The sequence below is a fragment of the Lynx rufus genome, unplaced genomic scaffold (assembly GCF_022079265.1).
Source record: "Lynx rufus isolate CCGP_SWC_20201006 ecotype Redwood Valley unplaced genomic scaffold, mLynRuf1.p SCAF_9, whole genome shotgun sequence".
Taxonomy (NCBI): domain Eukaryota; kingdom Metazoa; phylum Chordata; class Mammalia; order Carnivora; family Felidae; genus Lynx; species Lynx rufus.
Window position 1 is genome coordinate 22,135,835 of NW_025814897.1, and position 11,961 is coordinate 22,147,795.

General features: G+C 54.6%; 1 protein-coding gene across 2 annotated transcripts in view; it reads left to right on the top strand.

The window, feature by feature from the left end:
• SLC37A2 (solute carrier family 37 member 2) overlaps window positions 1–11,961 on the top strand; it is a 29,251-nt gene that overhangs the window by 10,978 nt on the left and 6,312 nt on the right. The window contains exons 2-16 of one of the 2 annotated variants that reach the window (XR_006960563.1): window positions 2,849–2,930; window positions 3,359–3,452; window positions 3,584–3,662; window positions 5,365–5,500; window positions 5,921–5,997; window positions 6,887–7,053; window positions 7,654–7,697; window positions 8,007–8,159; window positions 8,503–8,593; window positions 9,929–9,991; window positions 10,312–10,397; window positions 10,910–10,958; window positions 11,165–11,238; window positions 11,338–11,604; window positions 11,748–11,768. Coding sequence is in view for 1 of the 2 variants with exons in the window: in XM_047070898.1 (XP_046926854.1) it covers window positions 2,849–2,930; window positions 3,359–3,452; window positions 3,584–3,662; window positions 5,365–5,500; window positions 5,921–5,997; window positions 6,887–7,053; window positions 7,654–7,697; window positions 8,007–8,159; window positions 8,503–8,593; window positions 9,929–9,991; window positions 10,312–10,397; window positions 10,910–10,958; window positions 11,165–11,238; window positions 11,526–11,604; window positions 11,748–11,845 (1,372 nt within the window). In the remaining variant the exon portion in view is untranslated. Of the gene's footprint in view, window positions 1–2,848; window positions 2,931–3,358; window positions 3,453–3,583; window positions 3,663–5,364; window positions 5,501–5,920; window positions 5,998–6,886; window positions 7,054–7,653; window positions 7,698–8,006; window positions 8,160–8,502; window positions 8,594–9,928; window positions 9,992–10,311; window positions 10,398–10,909; window positions 10,959–11,164; window positions 11,239–11,337; window positions 11,605–11,747; window positions 11,846–11,961 lie in introns of those variants that run through there. The other variant, XM_047070898.1, reaches the window with a different exon arrangement.

The window sequence follows — 11,961 nt, forward strand, 5'->3', positions numbered from 1 at the left end:
GCTGTGTATATTTCCCCGCTCCCTTCCTGGGGCCTCTTGATTCTGAAGAAACGGTTCAAGAGAAGAGAAGTGAAACTTCTTCTTCACGCCCAAGCGACCATCGCTATCTTTCCTGTGAGAGACTATGAGTTTGGCAGCCTTTGCCTCAGCCTAGCTCAGCCCTTCACCTGATTGATGACCCTAGTCCCCTTTGAACTGTGGCACCTTGGCCTTTTCCTCAGAATAGCTGCTAAAGCAGAATGGAATGGAAAGAAGACTGTGGAGTGAAGATGGATTGGGTGAACAGGTGCTCTGCCCGGGTAGCCATGGGATTCTGAGCTCATCCCACTGCCTCTTTGGAGTCCAGGAAGGAAGTTCCAAAGGGTATCCATGCCGGGCCTGGCATCACAACACGTTTGATCCTCCTGTCTCACCTCCTGTCCCCCCTACCCCCAGAATCATGCCCTTCTGCTCTCTTGGGTATCAGGTTTTCTACTGGAGGTTGGGGTCAGAGCTGGGAGAAGGGGCAGGCCAGGCTGCTGGAAGGGGACAGGCTGGAATCTCACAGATGAGGATACCAGTGTGGGCCCCTGTGGATCTTCTGGATCCGCTCCCAAGGGAGCACATGAGCAGGCCACTGAAGGCCAGAGTCTCTGCTCCATCGCGTCACAAGCTTGGAGTTGAAGCAGAGTGATGGTGGGCGGTGCATGTGAGAAGAGCAGTGTGGCTGGAAACCGTGCTAGACCTTTAGGCCCCTCGTTGGCTCTCACCAGCTCCTGAGAGGGCTTCCCAGGCAACACCAGGCTCTCTAGCTAGCAAAGGCCTTCCTCACTGCTGGGCCTATCATGAGAGAACAGAGTCGGGAGCCTCAGTGGGGCTACAAGGATCTCTCAGACCCAGAGGAAATCTGATTTGTCTCCATGGTCAGTGGCTGTATCCATGTAGCAGCCAGGATAGGCTCAGCTGAGCCCTGCAGACGGGGGTGGGGATCTTAAAGATGGTACAACAGGGACCTAGGGACTAGGGTGAGAGAATTGTTGTGTTCACCTGTCTTTGAGATAGATGTGGTCGGTGCTATTATCCATGTGCAGCTGATGAGGAAACCAGAGGGAGAAAAGATTTAGGAACTTGCCTTTGGTTACACAATACATTAGAAGCATCACTCAAAGCTTTTAGCTTTTTTCCTGAACCAAGTAGCTTCCCAGCCAGGGCACTAGACCGGTTATCTGCAGGGTATAGTTTTCTTTCATCCATTACTCTTTGAAGAAGGCCACCTTCTCAGAGAATTTCCCCCAGATTTTACAAGTCCCTGAACTTGGAACTATTAACAAGTCCCTCATAGGAATTATGAAGCATATGCCAATTGGTGGGACCTGGAAGGCCACTAAGCCTTCTGATGTCAGTCACTGTAACAGTCACTTGGAGTAACCCCACATTCCCTGAGGCTCAAGTCCCTGAAGGACCTCTGTGGCTACCTTGGAAACTGGTAGCCAGAGGGACCTGTTTGTAGAGAAGCATAAAATCCAGGCTAAATAGTTGGAACTTCACTCTTAGCAGAATGGAGAGCCACTGAAAAAATGTGTAGCCAGGTGACGGAGGGTGTGTAACTACATTCTCTTCAGAAGATACACTGTGAGGTAGCGGAGAGAATGGAGTCAGAGAACCCAGGTAGGCAGCTCAAGTCCAGGGTGAGGTAAGAAGGGTCCTGGGAGCCCAACCTAAATTCAGGCTCTTCTGAAATTCCCTTGTATTTCACAAGCGGTAGCCTTCATGACATGTTTGGGGGAAGTGAGTTTGGGGTTTGGAGGCAGATCTCTAAAGACGGCAGAGTAAGCCTCCGGTGTCCTGCCCTTCAGGTTCATGGAACTGAGGGATGGAAAGGGCTTCAGGGCCCCTCCCACCCTTCCCCACCCTTCTCCATGAGATCGTGAATAAACCAAGGCTCTGGCTCTTTCCTAATGTCTAGCCTTTTCTCCTGGGTCTATTTTCCAAGTACTTCCTGGCTCCTGGTGGCTGACTCAGCTCAGCTGATGCTCTGCTAGGGGCGCAGACGCTGACTCAGGAGGACATCGAGGTCCTTTTCCCAGGCTCTCAGGAGAAGGGCAGTGGCCAGGCGTGTGGTGGAAACTTCAGTGGTGCCTGGATGAACCGTTCTTTCCATTCCAGACCGGTCCTTGGGATGAGAAGTGGGGGTAGGAGAGGGTACATGTGATGTGTGAGCCACAGATGGAAAGAATGATCCTTCTGTCCAGTGGGATAGACCAGATCGGGCCTGGGAAGAGGATGTGGATTGTGTCACCAGATTTCCCACTTTTGGCTACTGCCCTAACTGGACTGCAGCAGGTGCTGTCTCTGCTGTGTTCAAGGCTTGAGAGGAGTTGAGCTCACTTTAGAGACAGACCTTCTCCAGTGTCAGCCTCCCACCTGTTCCCACCATTTCTGGTATTCTTATTAAAAACAATTCTACTTCGCCGCCACCATGTCTCATACAGGTAGACACAGAGGCGTCCTGACCTTGGCGAGGTTAAAGGATAATAGAGGTGTGGGGGGTGACAAGAGTCGGGGGTGGGGGGAGGGGCAGGCGTAACTTGTGTTGTCTAGGGTGCTGGTACTGAGCCAGCTCTGCTGAAGGGCCTCAGGAGGTGGGACCAGAGAGATAGGGCTCCCTGAGTGCCCTGGACCCCGGGCATCTGTTCCTACCCTCCCCTTGGCCTCTGTCCAAGGAACTGTCTGGAGGGGAGACTGAAGGTAGAGAGTTGGTGGTGCTGAGGCCCTGGGGTTGCCAGAGCAAGTCCTGTGGGGATACCGTGTCTGAGCTTCTGGCTGAGGCCAACTTCCTGCTGACCCAGATGCCTGCCTTTTCCTGCAGGTTCCGAGGCTTCATCCTGCTACTCACCTTCTTCATTTATACCTGTTATCACATGTCCAGGAAGCCCATCAGTGTTGTCAAGGTGAGGCTGGCCTGGTGGTAAGGAAGAATGCAGGAGATGCTGGGCCCCCGCTGAAATAAACTCTGGTAGAATGGTCTGGAACTTGGCCCATAACCATCTTTATTCCCTCAACCATAGTCAGGAGACGACCCCTTCCCATGGCCAAGCCCCATTCTCAGTAGTTGTTCTTCCTATGGAACTTTCCCTGTGTGTTCCTTTTGACAGCAGTGTTGCTGGCTGTGGGTGGAATGAGAGGGCAGGGACCCTGGGCACTATGGGCTCTGCTCATAGACTCCTCTTCCCCTTCACTGAGGGCCTGATGTGGCCACTAGCCCTATAACCAGTCACGGTAGGCAGGATGTCATGCCAGCCGAAGGAGCATGGAGCCCAGTGGGGAGGCAGATTGCTTGCTGATGACCCCTGACCCACGCGTCCTATTGCCTTTTCAGAGCCGTCTGCACCAGAACTGCTCGGAGCTGATCAAGCCCATTAATGACAGCCACAGTCTCAACGACACTACGTGGTGCGACTGGGCTCCCTTTGGTACGAACAGGGCAAGTTGCTCTTCCCCACTCCCCAGCTCCCCTCCCCAGGGAGAGTTTGTCCAGTGCCGGTAAGGACTTCTTGCAGGGGCAGCCAAGCACCAGCTTTCTGTCTCTGCCATCTGTTTTCAGACAAGAACAACTACAAGGAGTTACTGGGGGCCGTGGACAATGCCTTCCTTGTGGCCTATGCCATCGGCATGTTTATCAGGTAAGAGACTGGCAGAGCCTGTGACTGTCCCCGAGTCAGGGGGGATCAGAGCTGCTGCCTCCCCTTGACGAACCTGCGGGCAGCAGGGTTGAAGTGAAAAAGCCGATGCCCCGCCCCAGGTGGAAATGAGACCAAGACTTGGGCACATACCACCAACCCCTGGCCATCCTCATTTCCTTACCATGGTCACCCGGCCTCCTCCGTCACCTGGCAGACAGACTCTTCTTTTCCTGGAAAGTCTTTCCTGGATGCTCCTTCTGAGGTTATTCTCTCAGATGACAGTGGTGTTGGTGTGGCTGGACAAATACGGCTTGTCCTGAACTGGGATCCTTCAAAGGTAGCCCTGCACACAGAGATGGCAAGGAAAACCACTCTCCTGTCCTGGGCCTAAATTAGCCCAACAGGCATGGCTTTTACATAGCAATCCTGGTGTTTGTTGCCAGGGACCAAAGATGAAAAGGTAGGGTACTGCTTTCCAAAGGCTCACAGCCTAATGGAGGTGCCCAACTCATCAGCAGCTGGTTACAAACCAGTATGGTGGCTCTCTGAAGGAGGTGGCTACAGGCCGCTCTGGGGCTCAGGGGTAGTCACCTCATGCCAGCTGGGATTAGAGAAGAGGGGTTAGGGAAGACTTCTGGAAGGAGATGATACTGAGGAAGAGCAGTGGAGAAGTAGCTGGGCAGAAGGACTAGCATGGGCAGAGAAAGGCAGGTGGGAAACAGCACGATCTGACTGGGGGTGTACTCCTAACAGCTTTAATAACAGAGTAAAATTTGAAGTAGTGGCAGGAGATGGGGCTGAAGAGCCAGGCTATTGTGTGCCAGATGCGGGCACAGGAGAGCCATTGAAGGTGGTACCCAGGGGTGTCATGTTCGGATATAGCCAGATATTTCAGACAGATCATTCTGGGCATGATGGAAGATAGTACAGATGGAGGACGAGACTGAAGGCCTGCTCACTCACACTTAGGAACAGATTTGACAATGGCCCAGATGGGCTTTGAGAAGTTGAGTTAGAACAGCAGTAATAGAGCTGAAGAGAGCTGATGTCCTGGAGAACTATCTAAGAGGTAGGGTCTTGGAGGCTGAATTGCGAGGCATGGGAGGGGAGGCAGGAAGCAGGAAGCTCCATGGTCTCTGGCTGGAGGGGCTCAAGATACTCACTCAGAAGAGGGGCTCACTCAGAAGATACTCACTCACCACACTCACTCAGAAGAGGGCTCAGGCCAAGGGACTGAATGGGGAAGGAGGAGGGAGAGTTCAGGGTGTTGAGTTGCAGATGTTTCGGGGGTACCCAAGTTAAGATGTCCAGAAGGCACCTGGGTGTGATCCTGCAGGGTGAGAGATCAGGATGGAAAATATGTGGTTGGAGCTATTTTATATCTAGGTGGTAGTTACAACCACAAAACTGATGCAGGAAACTGTGCCCCAGGGAAAGTAAATGTCCAGTGGGGAGCCGAGGGGAGCGAGGGGAGGAGGCCACGGAGACACTTTAAGGAGCATGTTCAGCAGTGGCAGCTAAGACAGGGAAGTCCAGTGAGTGGAGGCCGGAGAGCATCCCTGGCGTGTGGCAGGCAACACAGAGGTCATTGGTGGTCACCTGGGCCACAGCTGTGTCAGTGGTGTGGCGGGGGAGGAAGTATGTGGCAGAGGTGAGGAGTGCAGATGGTGACTAACCACAAATCCTACCCTCTGTTCTCCAGCGGGATTTTTGGGGAGCGGCTCCCCCTCCGTTATTACCTTTCAGCTGGAATGCTGCTCAGTGGCCTCTTCACCTCGCTCTTTGGCCTAGGATATTTCTGGAACATCCACATGCTCTGGTACTTTGTGCTCATCCAGGTACGAGCCTCCGTCTTGCATTCAGACCTCTGCTCCATCATGGGAAGGATTGCGGAGGCTGCTAGTCCTTCCCAGACACCCCCAGGTGGTGGCAGATTTGGGCTGGGGATAACTTCTTCACAGCCCAGTGCTCCTCTGTTGAGCCTTGGGGTCCTACTTCCCACTTCTCAGGATCACACAGATCCTCCCTAAGTCTGCACTGAGCACTACCCCGAGGTCCCTGAGATGCCTGAGGGGCTCGGTCTCTGCAGGGAAGGATCTTGGGCCAGAGGAGAAACCAACCTGTGGCATTAGGGTGTGTGTGAGGGAAGAGGGCACTTGCAGGGTGGGCCGTGGAGGCCCCTCGGCCTGGGAGGGGTCAGAGCTGGGAGTTTGCTGCCCGGCCCAGGCCTGTCCCACTAACTTCTGGTCTCCCTGCAGATCTGTAATGGGCTTGTCCAGACCACAGGCTGGCCCTCTGTGGTGACCTGCGTTGGCAACTGGTTCGGGAAGGGGAAGTGAGTGTGGCGAGGGAGGAGGAGAGGGGGGTTACCCTGGGAGGGCTGCGGGGAGTGAGGAGGTCACTCACGGTCCCGGTATAATTTCAGGGAGAAGGGTTAGAACCTGTGTCTGTCTCGCTGACTTTCACGTTTAGTCACATTTGGTGACTAAAAAGCAGTGCTGATTTGCTCCTTGATAAGGTTTTAATCCATAAAAACAGGCGACCTTAGTTATGCTTTCGCCTCATAACAGACAAATTCTCATCTTGCATGAAGATAAAAATGGAGACTGTTAAAACTTTATTATTGTTGTTATTATTATTATTTTGTACTTGAACTGGCTTTTGTGCAAAAAAAAAAAAAAAAAAATGTTGCTTTAGAGCAGAGATTGTCCAGCTCAGCCCTACCGACATTCGGGCCTGGATCATTCTTTGCTGTGGGGCCACCTGACACACTGTAGAGGGTTTAGCAGCACCTACCCACTAGATGCCAGTAGCACACCTGGGGCTGGGCCAGTGCAAAATCTCCAGACTTTGCCAATGTCCCCTGGAGGCAGAGTGGCCCTGGTGGAGGACCAGCAGCCATAGTGGGGTTGGGGGTGGGGGGGCTTGATGTCCTCAGGACAGGGAGAGCTCCATCTGGAAGCCCCCGCGTGTGCTGCCTCTGGTTGCTGGCAGAGGGGAGCAGGACCCCAGGCCTTGTTGTCACTTGCTTGACGCTAGGCAAGCCTTCCGCCTCCTCCCTGACTGGTTGTCTTTGGGCTTGGAGGCTGGAGGCAGCCAGCGTTTTGCACTTGGCCAGGGCAGTTGTGATGAACCCTGTGCTTCTCTGACTTTTTATTTATTTATTTATTTATTTATTTACTCTCCTCCCCTTCCTTTCCCCGCCATTGCTCCCTCCCCTCCAGGCGGGGGCTTATCATGGGCATCTGGAACTCACACACGTCTGTGGGCAACATCCTGGGCTCCCTGATCGCTGGCATCTGGGTGAATGAGCAGTGGGGCCTGTCGTTTGTGGTGCCTGGCATCATCACCGCTGCTATGGGTGTCATCACCTTCCTCTTCCTCATCGAATGTGAGCGGACCCCACCCTCCCCACAGGGTTCAGAACTGAACCTCCCTCTTCTCCTCTCGGGGTCTGAGAGAAGGCAGCTGGCTCGAGGGGGAGGATTACTGGTCGTGGAGCTGGAGGACCTGTATGTGGCCCGGGACAGACAACCTCTCTGGGCCTCAGTTTTCTCATTTGTAAATTAAGAATAATAGCATCTACTTCCTAGGGTTGGGGGTTGGTTAAGGTGTCAGTGAGACGTACAGTTGGGACGCACGGCCTGTAGTTGTGCTCGGCAAGTGCCAGCTGACTCTGAAGTGTGAGAAGGGGAGAGTGGGGGTGACGGGACACTCCCCATATGCTGTCCTCTTCCCCATTCCCTGTCCTCTTCCCCATTCCCTGACAGCCTTCGGAGACAGAGCTAGGCCAGGCAGGGTGGCCACTTTGTAGCAAGAGAACGGAAGTCCACAAGGCAGTAGTGACCCAGGTGGTTGTTAGGGGAGCCACGCTTAGAATGTGTCTCTCGAGCCTGGGTTGCAGGCTCTCTTGTGCTGGGAAGTAGACTGGCCACCTTAGGCAGCGGGGGCTGGCCCGCCAGGAAGCTTCTTAGCGGGTTGTTTTTTTCAGACCCCGAAGATGTGGACTGCACGCCTCCTCAGCACCACACGAGTGTGAGTGCCCCCAGCCCGACCCCCACCCTGCCAGTCCATCCTCAGAGACAGGTCCCAGAGGGGACTAGGGAGTTGGAGGAGGGGCTCGTGTACCCACGAGCTCAGTGGGTTACCTCACGGGCTCAGTGTCAGGCCCTCAGGTTGGCTCCCCGACAGCCTGATCGGGCCTCGCCGGATGGTAGTTCAGTCCAGGAGAGGAGCACGTACCTCTTCCAGCCTGGGAACCCCTACCTCTCACGTGGCTTATACCTCCAGCTGGTGGGAGGTGGTACGCAAATGTGCTCACAGCAAGGGCTCATCTCTGTTCAGGATGGGTTGGAAGAGAACCAGCACAACCCTGAGAACCTTGGGAGTGGTCCGTACACTAACAAGGAGAGCAGCCTGGAGACCCCCGCCAGATGCTCCAAGGAGCCAAGCGCTCAGCCTGCCGCCATCAGCTTCCTCGGGGCGCTCCGGATCCCGGTGAGAAGCTTGCAGGATGGAGGGAAGAGAGAGGCTCTCTAGATTTCTCTGCTGGATGTCAGGAGATGGGGGGATGCTCGGGGTGACCTATGGCTTCCAGAATTTCTTTACATGAGATGCTTAGGGTGAATAGCCAACTTGGGGGGAGTAACATGGGAGGCTTGCCTTGACACAGCCCTGGAGCATAGGCACATCGCTTTTACTGGGATTGGATGGAGGTGTACTTGAGGTTGCTTTGTGGCTAGGTGGTGGCAGCCCTGGGGTGCTGAGTCAGCCCCTGGGGCTACCCTGGGCCAGGGATCTCTTGTATCTCTTCCCTCATGCCTTCTGTTATGCTCTCCAGGGTGTGGTTGAGTTCTCTTTGTGTCTGCTCTTTGCCAAGCTGGTCAGTTACACCTTCCTCTACTGGCTGCCCCTCTACATCTTCAATGTGGGTAAGTAAAGGGGAAGAAGAGGTGAGGATGGGGGTCTCTGAGGAGGCCAAGGCCATCTTTGGCAGGGAGAGGAAACCTGTCATGGGATGTGCGTGACTCCAGAGTATGGGCAGGATGTCTGCTGAACCTCTCGTAGGGCAAAAGGAGACTTAAAAAAAAAATTTGGTTAAGTAGGAAGTTAGACCTTGTACACGGCCTCAGAGACCCCAATGCCAGCCACCTCTCCTCCTTGGAGATTAGGAACACCCAAGTTTTATTCTGTAATCCTGCCTAACTTCTCTAGCCTTAAGTACAGGAGCACCCACCTCAGGCCTGCTTGGCTCCCAGATGAGTGGATAGATGGTGCTAGGAAGGATCTGCCTTTGAATGCCTCCCCAAACCCCAGGAGAGGGCCTAGTGAGCTACCCACCGCCTGCTTTTCTCACCCCAGGGGCTGCCGGGAGCCTCCTGGGACGGATGGCTTGTGCCTGGGTCAGCTGCACTGCCCTCCTCTGGGCCCCCTGTCCCCCGCCCCTGACCACAGAGCCCTGCAGGGCTGAGGCCCTCTGCTCCAGGGCTTTGCTGCTCCCTCCAAGCCCTGTGGGAGGGCCAAGGCTGCTTTACATGCACCGTACTTGCTCTGAACGGGATGCTGCAAGGCCAGATTATGCAAGGCCAAATCCCAGCTCATATCTTGCCCAACAGCCCTGTCATAGGTCCTCTTTCAAAGATAGAAGTAGAGCATCAGGGTGGCTCTGTGGACACTGTGACTCTTTGTTTTGTGGCCTTGTATGAGTCAACCTTGAGGGTTAAGCTACAACTCAAGCTTCTGGACATTCCTTTTTCTAATCCTAGGACAAGGGCTAAGACCTGAGGTCCCCATTTGCCTGTGAGTCTCCTTCCTGGCTCTGTTTATTAGCAGAGGTCTCAAATGGGTGGGAAGGCTCCTGGCAGAGGAGGCCAGTTGTTCAGGAGCAGAGCAGGAATGTGGCTGGTTGAGCTGCAGCTCAGTGAGAGTTGTGTCCCCAGGGTAAAAGTGGCCCAGTGGGACAGGGTTCTTATGGGCCAGATCCCAGTGCTTTCAGGGGAAGGCTTTTCCAAGGGGTCAAGGCCAACCTGCAGGGGGAGAAGGAATTACAGGATGGGATGGAGGGGCAGAAAGGGTGTCCAGTCCAAAAGTGCTGCAAATTTACTTGTGACCCTGGCCAATGACTTCCCCATGAGTCTTCACTCCTTCATCTGAAAAAGGAGGAAGTGGACCAAATCAGGTGCTCTATAGGGGTTCTTATGGCAGTGGCACTCCAGGACGTTTGCTCCGAGCCCCCAGGTCTGACCACATATTTGTGTTTTGCATAGCTCATTTCAATGCCAAACAGGCTGGGGACCTGTCTACCCTCTTTGATGTTGGTGGCATCATAGGTAAGGCCCTTCCCTGTTCTGCCTCAGGCTTCATTCTCCTTTTCTCTTATGCGGGTGCAGAAGGACGGGACAGGGCCAATGCGACATGACCTGGGCAGCTCCTGCCCAGTTGGGTGGCCCTAAGAAAGTTGGCTCTTGAGTTTGATCTTCTCATGAGCAATGGGTGCCGGGAGGGCTTGAGAGGGAGAAGCTCTGTTGGTTCTGGATGCCCATGCCCAAGCTAGCACCGGGTAGAGGATGGGGCAAAGCTTGGGGTGCCATGTAGTGGGAGGCCGTGGCCATACCTGGGGCAGCAACGTGTGAGTTGGTTTGTGTTCTAGGTGGCATCATGGCAGGGCTCATCTCTGACTACACCAATGGCAGGGCCACCACCTGCTGCATCATGCTGATCTTGGCTGCCCCCATGGTGTGTATAACCTCAAGAGTGAAGCACATGTGCTCACATGGACTCATGCGGGCTGTTGAAATGTGTGCACACCCGGGCATTTATGCACACGCCTGTCTCTTTGCGTGTGTGTCCATCCTTGTGCACACCCAGGGGCGGGGGAGAAGCCAGGGTGAACACAGGAAAGAGATTTGGACTGAGAATTTTGGAAAGGGATTAGCGACGACTTGGCCTTGGTGGAGAAAGGGGAGGCCAGCTGCTAAAGTTCTTGGTCAAGGAGAGTATAGGAAATTAAGGTTAGGTAAGAGAGAAATCTTTGTGAAAAAAAGGGCAACAGTATATTACCATGTGTTGGACCCTCCATCCCTGGGACATTTAAAGACCAAGAGGTCTGGGTTCGAGAAAGAAAAGGAGTAAGGTGACCTCTGAGGTTCCCTGGCAGGAGGGGGTGTGCCAGACTTCTGGGCTCCATCTAACCCAGGCAGCCCATGGGAAAGCCTGGGCGTGACTGTCTCTCCCCTCTCCCCTCCCAGATGTTCCTGTATAACTTCATTGGTCAGAGTGGGATTATCAACTCCATAGGTGAGGGCATGGATGCAAGTCCTGGCAGCCCACAGGAAAAGCATTGCCTTGGGGACCCCAGGAAGCTGGCTTGGGGACATCGGTGGGAGGCACAGGGAAGTGGAGGTTCTCAGCCTGATGCCTGGAGGGGGTGGTCTCACCTGCTTTGGGGCTGGGGCTGGTGGTGGTCCCTCATCCCTAACCAGCTGTCTCTGTTACTGCCTCAGTAATGCTGATCATCTGTGGGGCCTTGGTCAATGGCCCTTATGCGCTCATCACCACTGCAGTCTCTGCTGACCTGGTAAGCGGGCTGCCCCCCTGGGGCCGGGGATGACTCTGGGGGCTTGGTCAGGGCCTGGGGGCTCCAGATCCATTTCTCAACATCCCTACCCCCTCCCAGTGCACAGAGATCCTGGCATATGAGATCTTCAAAGTCCTTCAGAATCTGCCATCGGCCCTGGCCTTTTCTCTCAACTCCAAGCCCAATTGCTGCCTTTCCCCAAGTTAGCCCCACTCCCAGCCCTGGTCCTGCCTGGTGCTGCCTCTCCATCTCCTGGTGCTCCTCCCCGCTCCATTCTCTCTCCCCAGGGAACTCACCAGAGCCTGAAAGGCAACGCAAAGGCACTCTCCACCGTCACGGCCATCATCGACGGCACTGGGTCCATAGGTCTGTGACTCTAGCTTTTGGTTCCTGGAGGCTGAGCCCTGAGCCTTGTTTTTAGCACATTTCTTGGAATGCTGCCCACAGGTGGGCAGGGAGGTTCAGGGCCCCTTGTTGGGTTCCCTTCTCTGACATTGTGTTCTTTGCAGGTGCGGCTCTGGGGCCCCTCCTGGCTGGCCTTATTTCACCCACAGGCTGGAACAATGTCTTCTACATGCTCATCTCTGCTGACATCCTGGCCTGCTTGGTACGAGTTCTTGGGGTACACACATGGGCACTGGTGGGAGTGAATGTCCTGTCCTGCCAGGCTAGAACCCGGGAGGTCCAAATCATTGGCCGTGAGGGGCTCTGGAACATGAGAAC